This window comes from Silurus meridionalis, chromosome 6 (genome assembly GCF_014805685.1).
Source record: "Silurus meridionalis isolate SWU-2019-XX chromosome 6, ASM1480568v1, whole genome shotgun sequence".
In the NCBI taxonomy this organism is placed as follows: Eukaryota; Metazoa; Chordata; class Actinopteri; order Siluriformes; family Siluridae; genus Silurus; species Silurus meridionalis.
Genome location: NC_060889.1, coordinates 5,346,732 through 5,361,552, shown reverse-complemented (window position 1 = coordinate 5,361,552; position 14,821 = coordinate 5,346,732). Strand labels below are relative to the sequence as shown.

Below are 14,821 nucleotides of genomic sequence, written 5' to 3'. Positions count from 1 at the left end.
TTACTTTCTTTTATAATGAGTTTAATTAGATATACATTCATTAGAGAAATAATCGATTGTGTAATTGTAGTGTTGTGTGTCGTATCTGAGTATTGAGTATGTTGAGTATTTAATGACGTGGTGGAGATCAGGGGTGTTTGGTAAACAGGTGCATTAGGAAAGTCTTTAGGAAAGTTTATGATTCGAAGGAATATAAAGAATATTTTGTGTAAATCTGTTTCCTCTCAAGGTTTCTCTCATGACATCTCAGGGAGGTTTTCTCTCCTCAGTCACCACTGATTCCTCATTAGAAATAAACTCATCAATTATAAAGAACCAACAAATATTATACAACATTTCACACACACACACACACACACACACACACATATCTATATATATATATAGACCATGCTTCATAATTTTTCTTGTGATCACAAAAAAGAAAAAAATATTATAATGCATGGTCTTAAGTAACAATACAATGAGTCAGGATTAAAGAGAGAAGGAGAGGGAGAGAGAGAAAGAGTGAGAGTGAGAGAACACCCTATTATAAAGATTCACTTTATCGCGATGAGCAGCACTGCGCATGCGCCACCGAGTCCCGTCAGCACGCACGCCTGAACGTGAACGCGCATGCGCCGTGTGAATCAGGGGGCGGGGCCATAGATCGGGGAGTGATAGACAGAAGTGGGATTCGGGTGGACACAGCGCTGCGGCTAACAGCTAACAGCTAATCTAATCCTTTAAACACACACACACACACACACACACCGGACACACAGGTGAGTGTTTATCACCGTGGGGTTGTGTGTAAGATCGGTGTATCACTGTGTGTTGTCTAGGCGGCGGTGTGTGTCGGGTTTTTTCTTCTCCTCAGTAGCGTCACGAATCCACACAGGATCCATTATTTCACACACACACACACACACACACACACACACACACACACATTTATTATACTAGTATTAATGACATCAGAGCTGAATTGTCAAGGCACTTCTCTCTCTCTCTCTCTCTCTCTGTGTGTGTGTGTGTGTGTGTGTGTGTGTGTGTGTGTGTTTCCGTTAGCGGTGGTGTTAACGGGCTGCACTCGCCTCCTGTCATTGTGTTTATTCTGTTCAGCTGCGAGGAGAAAAAACACTGTTTATTATTTATTAAAACACACACACACACACACACACACACACGATGCGGGATCATGTCCGACATTTTGTCCTAAACATCCACAGTGTTTCTCCATTAGTGTAAAACAAAACGGGCCTTTAACATCCCCGAGTACACACATACACACACACACACACACACACACACACACACACACACAAACACACACACACAAAATATGTCAAATGTAAAAATGAAAGATGTCAATCATTATTTATTTACATTAGAAAACTTCAGGAGGTTTTTTACACTAAAAAATAAAAATAAAAGTTTAAATATCTACAGAAATCCAACTTTGATTTCATTCAAGATTTTTAAAATGTTAGTCCAGAATCAAAAGATTTCTCACTATAAATATAGAGATTATTATATAAATATAAATATAGTGAGTCATCTATCACTGCACGTAACGAAGTGCCCCGCCCACAAACACTCTTATTGGACATCAGAACACTTTTCTCTCTCCTCATTAGCATTTACTCCGCCCCCAGGCCTTCCTCAGGTCTCAGCACATTCACTACACAACACTGACCTGGTCATAACCATCTAGTTACTATCACTCCACTATCACAGAGAGAGATGGAGGGAGAAAGAGGGTGGGAATAGAAAGAGAAGAAGAACATTAGAGAGAGAAGTTTAAACACATTGTTCTCACACTGGTGTGTGTTTGTGTTTTTTTCAGAAACCGCCTGAAGATTTTGAACTGAAGATCAGATCCATCAGAGGTGATCTTTAGAGCCCGTGTGGAGAACCTGAGTGAGACTTCACCTCGGCTTTCAGCAGTGAGTGATGCAGGAACCCTTTCCAATGGGAAACGTCTTTATGAAACCATTATGGAGAAGTTACCACCCCCTGGGGGCGGAGCTTATTCTACAGTAGCAACAATCAGCAGCTCAAAAGTTGTAACCTTGTGTGTGTGTGTGTGTGTGTGTGTGTGTGTTTAGATTTCTCTCAGTGGTGTGATAACCGATGGCCCAGAATGTCTACAACTAATAACATAGCACAGGCCAGGAAACTGGTGGAGCAGCTGAGGATCGAGGCAGGGATCGAGCGCATCAAGGTACACACACATCAGAAACACACACATGTACACACACATACACACTTACACACACTCACACGTACACGCACACACACATACATACACAAACGCATGCACAAACACATACATACACACATACATATATATATATATATATATATATATACACGCACATACGCACACATTCACAAACACACACAAACATACATATATATATATACACACAAATACGCACACACAAATCTCGGGTGAAGGTTCTGGAAAGATCAATGCGAACCTTTGAATATAAGGGTTCTAGAATGATAATATGGAAGAACCTAAGACATTTAGGTTCTAGAATATTTTCTGAATGCTGGCAGGGTTCCAGAATGATCATCACAAATCCCAATTTAAAGTTCTAGAGTCCTAACTAAGTTCAAGAAAGCAAGAAAGAATATTTTTAGAATCCCCCGATAAATGTAGGGACTGTCAGGGTTCTAGAGTGATCACCACAAAAACAAAAAAGCAAGAAAAAGAAACATTGAGTGATCATTTCTGGTACCACACAGGTTCTTGAAAAGGCAGAGTTCTGAAGTCTGGTAAATTGAAGAAGGTCTGGTTGGTTGGTTAGCTGGGATTAGCTAGGACTGGACCGGTTGTCATGGTTACAGTCTCTCTCTCTCTCTCTCTCTCTCTCTCTCAGGTGTCGAAGGCGGCTGCAGATCTGATGAGTTACTGTGAGCAGCATGCACGCAGTGATGCCCTCCTGGTGGGCGTGCCCACATCTGAAAACCCCTTTAAAGATAAAAAACCCTGCATCCTTCTATAGCCTCTCCCTCTCTCTCTCTCTTTCATCCATATATCAGTCGTTCTCTTTATCTGTCTGTCCCTCCTTTTTATTCCTTCCTTCCTTTCGCTACACTACCTAAAATAACGCAGTGAAGAGGGATGAAGGACGTGTGAGATCAGCATCCACACGCCCTGTTCCCGTCTGCTACGCCGCGCGCCTTCACTTCCACAGAGCACCGCAGCAGAGTGGGTAGGGAGTAGGGTACAGGTGTGGTTTAGGACACAGCCAGGCCCACGGGTTCTCTGTTTTTTCTACTCATTTTATCGTTAGCGTTCCTGCGTGGCCTCGCACACGTCCGAGTCCGAGTGAAACCTCTCAGCATGTGGAGAACCGCAGTGAGGGTTCTGCAGTCCTGAGGTATCGGTTCTAACCTACCTCACCTTCAGTTCTCTAACTCCAGGAAAAAGTCCATCTGGAGCGTGGATCGTAAAGTCCACGCAGAACCCATGAGCTCCATGTAGAAACTTTGTTTAGAACAGTGTGTGTGTGTGTGTGTGTGTGATACTCTTTAACGCTAGCTGTGTGTTGCGCATTTCTTTCTGCTGTACAGGTTCTCCTGTGTGTTCTCTCTTCCTGTAATCTTTAGTTCCTGCCCTGTTCCTCCTTACTTACTTCTCCATACCTTTGTGTTCCAGGTTCCACTCATTACTCAGCGTAAGAGTGTGTGTGTGTTCCGTCTGACTGTTTGTATTCAGATGATGTGTTTGAGCAGGCTCTAGAATTCCAGGTGGGTGGGGGGTTCTTGAATCTCCATTGGTGTTATACATCCTACGTTCTTCTCCACAGAGGATGCAGGCCCTTCTGTTTAAAGGTTCTAGAACTGGAAGGTAACATGCATGTTCCCAGGGTGCACCTGTTCCTGAAACCTCAGGAATTCCATGTGGACGTCTCCATATGTCTTGAATGTTCTAGACTCCTCAAATGAAGAATCCTCAGAGATTCTAGAATTTGAAATGGATAGCAGTAAGGGTTCTAGGATCATCAGGCCAAAACATTACAAATCACTAGTGCGGAGGTTCTGAGGTTTGCTAGGAAATTTAGTGAAGTGGCTGTCAGGAATCTAGAACCACAAGCTCAGGAGATGTTTAGATGCAGATGCCCAGCCAGGATGTTCTTGAATACTCTAAACTGTGGAGGTTCTAGAAGTGTGAAGAGTTCAGTTCACTTAAGGAAGGTTCTAGATTACTGAGTGCAGTAGAAGGACTGTAGATTATGAAGGTTCTAACTAGTGTGAAGGTTCTGGATTGAAGTTCTGGATTTTTCCCCTAAAGTTCTGCTTGACAATATGTACGTGTGTGTGTGTGTTCCAGCCTTCAGGCCGTGTCCTAAACCCCCACACTTCTGTAGTGAACAGTCCTAACGCTGCTCCTGCACACTTCCTGCGGCTGTGTCCCAAACCAGCACACTCCCATAGTCAGTGCACTATACCATCATTAGCAAGTGGTGCTAGCTAACACATTTATGAGCCATAGCAAGGGTTTCCATGACAACCAGCCATAGTAAAGTGGTTTGGGACACAGCCTGTAGATAACGGGGGTGGGAAGGCTTGAGTAATTAGGGCTTCGTTCCAGTTTTGTTTCCACCTGCCACACCCTTCCCTACAGGTGGTGTCGGGAGTGCAGCAAAGCATCCTGGGTAACTGGGGCTCCTGTGGTGATGTACTGAGGGAAGTGTTGAATTGGAACAGGGCCCGTGGGATTGATTCATAGATTCATTAGAACAGCAGCTTGTGTGTGTGTGTGTGTGTGTGTGTGTGTGTGAGATTAATCCAACCCGTTTAACAAAATGGGGGTTCATGCAGGAAAAAAACTTCAAGTGCCAAATTCAGTGAATTATTATTTTTAGGACCAACCTGATATTTGGGACTGTATGAGTGTGTGTGTGTGTGTGTGTGTGCGCGCGCGCGCCAATGTGTTTATTATACATGACGATATTTTGTACACATGTTGTTTATAAGAGAAACCTGCAGTGTTCCAGACAGACGTGGGAGGGTCTCTATGTAGGGAACATGAAGGTTCAGACCTCTGATGTCACTTCCTGTGGCTGGAGCACACGTCACTTAAATGTTTTGCACCACTTCCTTTTAAGTTTAATGTTCTTGTATTTCCACATCTAAAACTCTGAGTTTGGATATAAAAGTGAGTGTGGGAAAGTAATGGCACCCTCATCACAAATGTCAGAGCAGTGAAGGAACTTCCTGGATTTTATCTCCAGGTAGAGATTAACGGAGCTCAGCCAATCAACCAGGGAACAAAATCCAGAGATCAGACTTGAGGGTGAAATCATGCATCCTGGTTTCTAGACAATTTGAAGGAATGTGTTCACTAGTCTTAAATAAATAAATGTGCCAAGTCCTGTGTGTGTGTGTGTGTGTGTGTGTGTGAGTGAAGAGAGAGCCACCTCCATCCGTCACTCTGTGTTCTCCCTCCGTCCATCCTTTCTGCCTTGATTATGAAGATATCTCTATTTTTTGTAACTGTTTCTCTCAGTGCCATTACTCATGTTTTCTTGCACACTGTTAATATTTTATGGATTAAAAAAAAGGTTGCTGTTTGAAATCGAGAAGAATAAAAAAAGAATATTGGAGAAGTAGAAATGAAATAAAGATGAATTGTCACTGGGTGCTGCTCGGCTCCTCACTTTATTGCATTTTGGGGTGTAGCAGTGATGTCATAGTGATGTCATTAGTCGTGCATTTGAGTGTGTGATTAAGAATGTATTATTTAATGTTTACTTGACAATGCAGCAGCTCATCCACAAGGAGGCGCCATGTCACACTGATCCTGAACAAACATACACACACTGGAATGTCACTTCAGCACAACTAGCTTTCAGACTACAGTGCAGTCTTGCGAGTGTGTGTGTGTGCGTGTGACTCAGGTGTCTGTGTCGGTGGAGTCCGAGACGTCACTCAGGTGAGTTTGCTTCTTGCGGATGTTCCAGTGTAAACACTCTGCTAAACTTTCGAACCAGTCGTACACCAGGCCGTGACAGCACAGAGACGGAACGGGGTAACACGACGTAGTGATCCTAATGCTACACACACACACACACACACACACACACTGTGGTATCACGCAGTAAAATGACTTCCTGTTTATTTCTGCAGTAGTGTGTGATTTGGGACAGATCTCATTAGTGTCTCACCTGTCCCCATGTTGGATTTCCTGTCTCTTCCTGCCATCAAAAGAAACCCACGCCGTGTTCCGAGCTTCTGGAGAGAGAGTGATCTGAGAGAGAGAGAGAGAGAGAGAGAGAGCTTTATCTAAATAAGCCAAAAAATCCTCAACCTGTCTCCCCCCCGCATCCTCCCCTTCCGTCTCTCTCACCCCCTCCTCCGTCTCACCATAAGCTCGACCCCCGCTGGCACTACGATGGGTCTGAAGGAGAGGGAGTGAGGGCAGATTGGTGTGACCATGATGGCAGGGACGTTGGGGTGGATCATGGAGGCTCCTGCTGCCGCTGCGTACGCCGTGCTTCCTGTGGGCGTCGACACGATGACACCTGCACACACACGGGGTGGGGTCAGGGTGTACAGAGGGTGGGGTCAGGGTGTATAAAGGGCAGGGAAAATCATTTATACCAGAAAGGAGGGTACATGGGCGTGTACCAAACCACACATCCTGCTCACTACAGTGACATCTTGCACTCACACTCACCGTCTCCCTGGACAGAGGTGATGAGACGTCCATCAAGGTACAGATCTACATTAGACAGGTAAGACGAGGGACCTCTGTCCACCACTACCTCATTCAGGACCTGCGCACACACACTGGGGTGTAATTAATGCTGGGTGGATGGGGGGTACTTTGGATAAGAGGTTGTATGTGTGTGTGTGTGTGTGTGTGTGTGTGTGTGTGTGTGTGAGACCTGTAGCTGCAGTGTGACTTGGTTGTGTGTGTGTGTAACACTGCTGCTCTCTGGGTCTCTATGAAGTGATCCTTTGAGCACCTTGACCTTCAGACGACTGCGCAACACCACGGCAGCATTACCTGGGTAACACACACACACACAGGTAAGTGGAGTGAACCACTCGTGTAAATCACATGACTGAATTTACTGAAATGTAACAACATTCTACACCCCCATTCAACACACACTTGTTACACACCTGCAAACACTTTGTCCACTTCAGTCTTGTACGACTCGAACTTGAACGGTGTGAGGAAGCCGAGCGAGCCCAGGTGGAAGGCCATGACAGGGGGAACGCTGCCCTGCACGCACACACACACACACAGAGCATTAATACCACTAACACAATACACAAGTAAACACCAGTAGGACATTGTATAGCCAAGTCCATGATGATGGTTTCTGACCTGGAAGAGCGATGATGCGTATAGCAGTGTACCGTCTCCTCCCAGACACACTATTAGATCGATACAATCGGAGATGTCGTCAAACCCTAGGTTTTGACAACACAAACACACACACACACACACACACACACACACTGTAGTATAGTGGTAGAGTGTGGTATAGTGTGGCAGAGTGCAGTGTAGTATAGTATAGTGTAGTGTAGTAGTATAGTGTGTAGTGTAGTAGTAGTATAGTGTGGCAGAGTGCAGTGTAGTATAGTGTGGTATAGTGTGGCAGAGTGTAGTGTAGCATAGTGTGGTAGAGTGCAGTGCAGTATAGTGTGGTGTAGTATAGTGTAGTATAGTATAGTGTAGTATAGTATAGTGTAGTATAGTATAGTGTAGTATAGTATAGTGTAGTATGGTATAGTGTGGTAGAGTGTAGTGTAGTGTAGTATAGTGTAGTATAGTGTAGTGTAGTATAGTGTAGTATAGTATAGTGTGTAGTGTAGTATAGTGTAGTATAGTGTGGTAGAGTGTAGTATAGTATAGTGTGGTAGTATAGTGTGGTAGGTGTAGTGTAGTATGGTATAGTGTGGTGTGGTATAGTGTGGTGTGGTGTAGTATGGTATGGTGTGGTATAGTATAGTGTAGTATGGTATAGTGTGGTAGAGTGTAGTGTGGCAGAGTGTAGTGTAGCAGTGTGGTAGAGTGTGGTATAGTGTATAGTGTGGTAGGTGTGGTGTGGTATAGTATAGTGTGTAGTGTAGTGTAGTATAGTATGGTGTGGTAGAGTGTAGTGTGGTATAGTGTGGTATAGTATAGTGTGGTAGAGTGTGGTGTAGTATAGTATGGTGTGGTAGGTGTAGTGTAGTATAGTAGTGTGGTGAGTGTAGTATAGTGTGGTAGAGTGTGGTGTGGTATAGTGTAGTGTAGTATAGTGTGTAGTGTGGTAGAGTGTAGTATAGTATAGTGTGTAGAGTGTAGTGTAGTATGGTATAGTGTGGTGTGGTAGAGTGTAGTGTGGTATAGTGTAGAGTGTGGTGTAGTATAGTGTGGTAGAGTGTAGTGGTATAGTGTGGTATAGTGTGGTGTGGTGTAGTGTAGTATAGTGTAGTATAGTGTGGTGGGGTGTAGTGTAGTGTGGTAGTATAGTGTGGTATGGTGTGGTGGTGTAGTATAGTATAGTGTGGTAGAGTGTAGTGTAGTATAGTGTGGTAGAGTGTAGTGTAGTATAGTATAGTGTGGTAGAGTGTAGTGTAGTATAGTGTGGTATAGTGTGAGTATAGTGTGGTAGAGTGGTAGTATAGTGTGGTAGAGTGTAGTGTAGTATAGTGTGTAGAGTGTGGTGTAGTGTATAGTATAGTGTGGTAGTGTGGTGTAGTGGTATGGTGTGGTAGAGTGGTGTGGTAGTGTGGTAGTATAGTGTGGTAGGTGTGGTGTAGTATAGTGTGGTAGAGTGAGTGTAGTATAGTATGGTGTGGTGAGTGTGGTGTAGTGTAGTAGTATAGTGTGTGTGGTAGAGTGGTGTAGTGTGGTGTAGTAGTGTGGTAGAGTAGTGTAGTATAGGTGTGGTAGAGTGCAGTGTAGTATAGTATAGTGTGGTAGAGTGTGGTGTAGTGTGGTAGTGGTGTGGTAGAGTGTAGTAGTAGTGTAGTGTAGTGCAGTATAGTGTGTGGTGTAGTAGTATAGTGTGGCAGAGTGCAGTGTAGTATAGTGTGGTAGAGTGTAGTGTGGTATAGTGTGGTAGAGTGTAGTGTAGTAGTGTGGTATGGTGTGGTGTAGTAGTGTGGTAGTGTGTAGTGTGGTGTGTGGTATAGTGTGTAGAGTGTAGTAGTGTAGAGTGTGGTAGTATAGTGTGGTAGAGTGTAGTGTAGTATAGTGTGTGGTAGAGTGTAGTAGTGTGGTAGAGTGCAGTGCAGTATAGTGTGGTAGAGTGTAGTGTAGTATAGTATAGTGTGGTATAGTGTAGTATAGTAGTGTGGTAGAGTGTAGTATAGTGTGGTGAGTGTAGTGTAGTATAGTGTGGTAGAGTGTAGTGTGTAGTGTGGTATAGTATAGTGTGCAGAGTGCAGTGTAGTAGTATAGTGTGGTAGAGTGTGGTATAGTGTGGTGTAGTAGTATAGTGTGGTAGAGTGTGGTGTAGTATAGTGTGGTAGAGTGTGAGTGTAGTATGGTGTGGTAGGTGTAGTGTAGTATAGTATAGTGTGGTGTGGTGTGTAGTGTAGTATAGTGTGTGTAGTATGGTGTGGTGGAGTGTGGTGTGGTAGTGTAGTGTGTATAGTGTGGTATAGTGTGGTAGTGTAGTGTGTAGTATGGTATAGTGTGGTAGGTGTGGTGTAGTATGGTGTGGTATAGTGTGTGGTGTAGTATAGTATAGTGTGGTAGAGGTGTGGTGTAGTATAGTATGGTGTGGTATAGTGTGGTGTGTGGTATAGTGTGGTGGGGTGTGGTGTGGTATAGTGTGGTAGAGTGTGAGTGTAGTATAGTGTGGTATAGTGTAGTATAGTGTGGTAGAGTGTGAGTGTAGTATAGTATAGTGTGGTAGTGTGGTGGTATAGTGTAGTATGGTATAGTGTGGTGGTAGAGTGTGGTGTAGTAGTGTGGTATAGTGTGGTAGAGTGTGGTGTAGTATAGTGTGGTAGAGTGTGGTAGTGTGGTATAGTGTGGTAGTGTGGTAGTGGTGTGGTAGTGTGGTGGTGTGGTAGAGTGTAGTGTATAGTGTAGTATGGTGTAGTATAGTGTGGTGAGTGTAGTGTAGTATAGTATAGTGGCAGAGTGCAGTATAGTGTGGTGAGGTGTAGTGTGGTATAGTATAGTGGTAGAGTGTGAGTGTGGTATAGTATAGTGTGGTAGAGTGTAGTGTGGTATAGTGTGGTAGAGTGTGGTGTAGTGTGGTGTAGTGTAGTATGGTGTGGTGAGTGTGGTGTGGTGTAGTGTAGTAGTATGGTGTGGTAGGTGTGGTGTGGTGTAGTATAGTATGGTGTGGTAGAGTGTAGTGTAGTATAGTGGTATGGTGTGGTGGTAGAGTGTGTGGTATAGTGTGTGGTAGAGTGTAGTGTGTGTAGTAGTGTAGAGTGTGGTAGAGTGTAGTGTGGTGTAGTGGTATGGTGTGGTAGAGTGTAGAGTGTAGTATGGTATAGTGTGGTAGAGTGTGTAGTATAGTGTGGTACAGTGTAGTGTAGTATAGTGTGGTATAGGTGTGGTAGAGTGTAGTGTAGTATAGTGTAGTATGGTGTGGTATAGTGTATAGTGTAGAGTGTAGTATAGTGTGGTAGTAGTGTAGTATAGTGTGGTAGGTGTAGTGTAGTGTAGTATAGTGGTGTAGTGTAGTATAGTGTGGTAGAGTGTAGTGTAGTATAGTGTGGTGGGTGTGGTGTAGTGTGGTATAGTGTGGTAGAGTGTGGTGTGGTAGGTGTGGTAGAGTGTAGTGTAGTATGGTGTGGTAGAGTGTGGTGTGGTGGTGTGGTGTGGTATGGTGTGGTGTGGTGTAGTAGTGTAGTAGTATAGTGTGGTAGAGTGTAGTGTAGTGTATAGTGTGGTATGGTGTGGTGAGTGTGGTATAGTGTGGTGGGTGTGGTGTAGTGTATAGTGTGGTGTAGTGTGGTGTGTAGTGTGGTGTGAGTGTAGTGTGGTGTGTGGTGTAGTATAGTGTGGTAGGTGTGGTGTAGTATGGTGTGGTGTGGTAGTGTGGTATAGTGTAGTATAGTATAGTGTGGTAGAGTGTGGTGTAGTATAGTATAATGTGGTAGAGTGTGGTAGTGTGGTATAGTATGGTGTGGTAGAGTGTAGTGGTATGGTGTAGTATGGTGTGGTAGAGTGTGTGTAGTATGGTGTAGTATGGTATAGTGTGGTAGTAGTGTGGTATGGTGTGGTGTAGTATAGTATGGTGTGGTACAGTGTGGTGTAGTATAGTGTGGTAGAGTGTAGTGTGGTATAGTGTAGTGTGGTGTGTGTAGTGTGGTGTAGTGTGGTAGTAGTGTAGTGTAGAGTGTAGTGCAGTATAGTGTGGTAGTGTAGTGTAGTATAGTGGTATAGTGTGGTAGGTGTAGTATAGTGTGGTAGAGTGTGTAGTATAGTGTGGTGTAGTGTGTAGTGTAGTATAGTGTGGTAGAGTGTGGTAGGTGTGGTAGAGTGTGTAGTGTAGTGTAGTATAGTGTGGTGTGTAGTGTGGTAGTGTGGTAGAGTGGTGTAGTATAGTGTGGTAGGTGTGAGTGTAGTAGTATGGTGTGGTGGGTGTAGTGTGGTATAGTGTGGTATAGTATGGTGTGGTAGAGTGTAGTGTAGTATAGTATAGTGTGTGGTAGAGTGTGGTAGTGTGGTGTGAGTATGGTATAGTGTGGTAGAGTGTAGTGTAGTATAGTGGTAGAGTGTAGTGTAGTATAGTGTGGTATAGTGGTATAGTGTGGTAGAGTGTGGTGTAGTATAGTGTGGCAGAGTGTAGTGTAGTGTAGTGTAGTAGTGTGGTATAGTGGTATAGTGTGGTAGAGTGTAGTGTAGTATAGTGTAGTATAGTATAGTGTGGTAGAGTGTAGTGTAGTATAGTATAGTGTGGTAGAGTGTAGTGTAGTATAGTGTGGTAGAGTGTAGTGTAGTATAGTGTGGTAGAGTGTAGTGTAGTATAGTGTAGAGTGTAGTGTAGTGTGGTAGAGTGTAGTATGGTGTGGTAGAGTGTGTGTAGTATAGTGTGGTGAGTGTAGTGTAGTGTAGTGTAGCATAGTGGTAGAGTGTAGGTGTAGTATAGTGTGGTAGAGTGTAGTGTAGTGTAGTATAGTGTAGTATAGTGGTAGAGTGTAGTGTAGTATAGTATAGTGTGGTATAGTGTGGTGAGTGTAGTATAGTGTGGGATAGTATAGTGTGGCAGAGTGTAGTGTAGTATAGTATAGTGGTAGAGTGTAGTGTGGTAGAGTGTGGTATAGTGTAGAGTGTAGTGTAGTATGGTGTAGTATAGTGTGGTAGGTGTAGTATAGTGTGGTATAGTGTGGTAGAGTGTGGTAGTATAGTGTGGTATAGTGTGGTAGAGTGTGGTGTAGTATAGTGTGGCAGAGTGTAGTGTAGCAGTGTGGTAGAGTGTGGTATAGTGTGGTAGAGTGTGGTGTAGTATGGTGTGGTATGGTGTGGTAGTGTAGTGTAGCATAGTGTGGTAGAGTGTAGTGTGGTATAGGTGTGGTAGAGTGTAGTGTGGTATGGTGTGGTAGAGTGTGTGTAGTATAGTGTGGCAGAGTGTAGTATAGTAGTGGTAGAGTGTAGTGTAGTAGTGTGGTAGTGTAGTGTAGTGTAGTGTAGTGTGGTATGGTGTGGTAGAGTGTAGTATAGTGTGGCAGAGTGTAGTATAGTGGCAGAGTGTAGTGTAGCATAGTGTGGTAGGTGTGGTGTAGTATAGTATAGTGTGGTAGAGTGTAGTGCAGTATAGTGTGGTAGAGTGTGTGTAGTATAGTGTGTAGAGTGTAGTATAGTGGTAGAGTGTAGTGTAGCATAGTGTGGTAGAGTGCAGTGTAGTATAGTGTGTAGAGTGTAGTGCAGTATAGTGTGGTAGAGTGTAGTGTGGTATAGTGTGGTAGAGTGTGGTGTAGTATGGTGTGGTAGAGTGTGGTGTAGTATAGTGTAGTATGGTGTGGTACAGTGTGGTAGAGTGTGTAGTATAGTGTGGCAGAGTGTAGTGCAGTATAGTGTGGTAGAGTGTAGTGTAGTACAGTGTGGCAGAGTGTAGTGCAGTATAGTGTGGTAGTGTAGTGTAGTATAGTAGTGTGGTAGAGGTAGTGTAGTGTAGTAGTGTGGTAGAGTGTAGTATAGTATAGTGTGGTGTAGTGTAGTATAGTGGTAGAGTGTAGTAGTGTGGTAGAGTGTGTAGTATAGTATAGTGGTAGAGTGTAGTAGTGTGGTAGAGTGTAGTATAGTGGCAGAGTGTAGTATAGTATAGTGTGGTAGAGTGTAGTGTAGTATAGTGTGGTAGAGTGTAGTATAGTGTGGTAGAGTGTAGTGTAGTATAGTGTGGTAGAGTGTAGTGTAGTATAGTGTGGTAGAGTGTAGTGTAGTGTAGTGTAGTATAGTGTGGCAGAGTGCAGTGTAGTGTAGTGTAGTACAGTGTGGTAGAGTGTGTGTAGTATAGTATAGTGTGGTATGGTGTGGTAGAGTGTAGTGTGGTGTGTAGTATAGTGTGAGTGTAGTATAGTGTGGTAGAGTGTGGTATAGCATAGTGTGGTAGTGTGGTAGAGTGTAGTGTATAGTGTAGTATGGTGTGGTATAGTATAGTGTGGTAAAGTGTATCAGAATGTAGTATGGTACAGTATTCTAGTAGTATATTATAGTAAATTGAGGTCAGATGAGATCAGTCACCTCTGAAGGTGCACAGTTGCCTCCTGATGCTGGAGAAAGACTCATCTGCCATCAGAGCTCCATCCTACCACCTTCTTCTCACACACACACACAGACCTTTCTCCTGAGGAACATACACACACACACACACACACACACACACACACACACACACACACACCTTTCTCCTGAGGAACATACACACACAGACCTTTCTCTGAGGAACATACACACACACAGACCTTTCTCCTGAGGAACACACACACACACACACACACACAGACCTTTCTCCTGAGGAACATACACACACACACACACACACACAGACCTTTCTCCTGAGGAACACACACACACACACACACACACACACACACACACAGACCTTTCTCCTGAGGAACATACACACACACACACACACACACACACACACACACAGACCTTTCTCCTGAGGAACATACACACACACACACACACACACAGACCTTTCTCCTGAGGAACATACACACACACACACACACACACACACACACACACACACACACACACACACACACACACACACACACACACACAGACCTTTCTCCTGAGGAACATACACACACACAGACCTTTCTCCTGAGGAACATATACACACACAGACCTTTCTCCTGAGGAACACACACACACACACACACACACACACACACACACACACACACACACACACACACACACCCTTTCTCCTGAGGAACATACACACAAACACACACACACACAGACCTTTTTCCTGAGGAACATATACACACAAACAGACCTTTCTCCTGAGGAACATACACACACACACACACACACACACACACACACACACAGACCTTTCTCCTGAGGAACATACACACACAGACCTTTCTCCTGAGGAACATACACACACTTTTACACTGCAGTGTACTGTAATTTCTGATGAAGAGGAGGAAGAGCGTACCTGGATGAGAAAGCTGCACAGCTCCTTAAACGGCTCCAGCAGGTTCAAGTCTCGGATCTTGCGGATCACCAGCACGTTGAGCGGCGGTTTGTTCCACACCAACCTTTGACTCACTGGGTCCTGGATGTGCCTAATACACACACACACACACACACACACACACACACACGTGCAGCAGTGCATTGTGGGAATGAATGCTGAATATACCCTTCCTTTAGATGACGTTAGCGTGT

The 14,821-nt window shown here is 44.1% G+C and overlaps 2 protein-coding genes across 2 annotated transcripts in view; one reads left to right on the top strand and one right to left on the bottom strand.

Annotated features, from left to right (window-relative positions):
• Positions 1–614: 614 nt before the first annotated feature.
• On the top strand, positions 615–5,639 carry gng7 (guanine nucleotide binding protein (G protein), gamma 7). The gene is made up of 4 exons (XM_046850990.1): positions 615–764; positions 1,829–1,928; positions 2,091–2,206; positions 2,871–5,639. Exons 3-4 carry the CDS (start codon positions 2,126–2,128, stop codon positions 2,994–2,996), a joined length of 207 nt encoding a protein of 68 aa, XP_046706946.1. The 5' UTR covers positions 615–764; positions 1,829–1,928; positions 2,091–2,125; the 3' UTR covers positions 2,997–5,639.
• The window catches only part of nadkb (NAD kinase b), a 10,079-nt gene continuing 897 nt past the window's right edge, over positions 5,640–14,821 (bottom strand). The window contains exons 5-14 of the mRNA XM_046850991.1: positions 14,589–14,718; positions 14,474–14,518; positions 13,652–13,715; positions 7,337–7,422; positions 7,129–7,231; positions 6,888–7,009; positions 6,677–6,776; positions 6,364–6,521; positions 6,165–6,247; positions 5,640–6,053 (exon numbers count right to left, since the gene is read on the bottom strand). Coding sequence (XP_046706947.1) covers positions 5,894–6,053; positions 6,165–6,247; positions 6,364–6,521; positions 6,677–6,776; positions 6,888–7,009; positions 7,129–7,231; positions 7,337–7,422; positions 13,652–13,715; positions 14,474–14,518; positions 14,589–14,718 — 1,051 coding nt within the window. The 3' untranslated portion in view covers positions 5,640–5,893. The remainder of the gene's footprint in view (positions 6,054–6,164; positions 6,248–6,363; positions 6,522–6,676; positions 6,777–6,887; positions 7,010–7,128; positions 7,232–7,336; positions 7,423–13,651; positions 13,716–14,473; positions 14,519–14,588; positions 14,719–14,821) is intronic.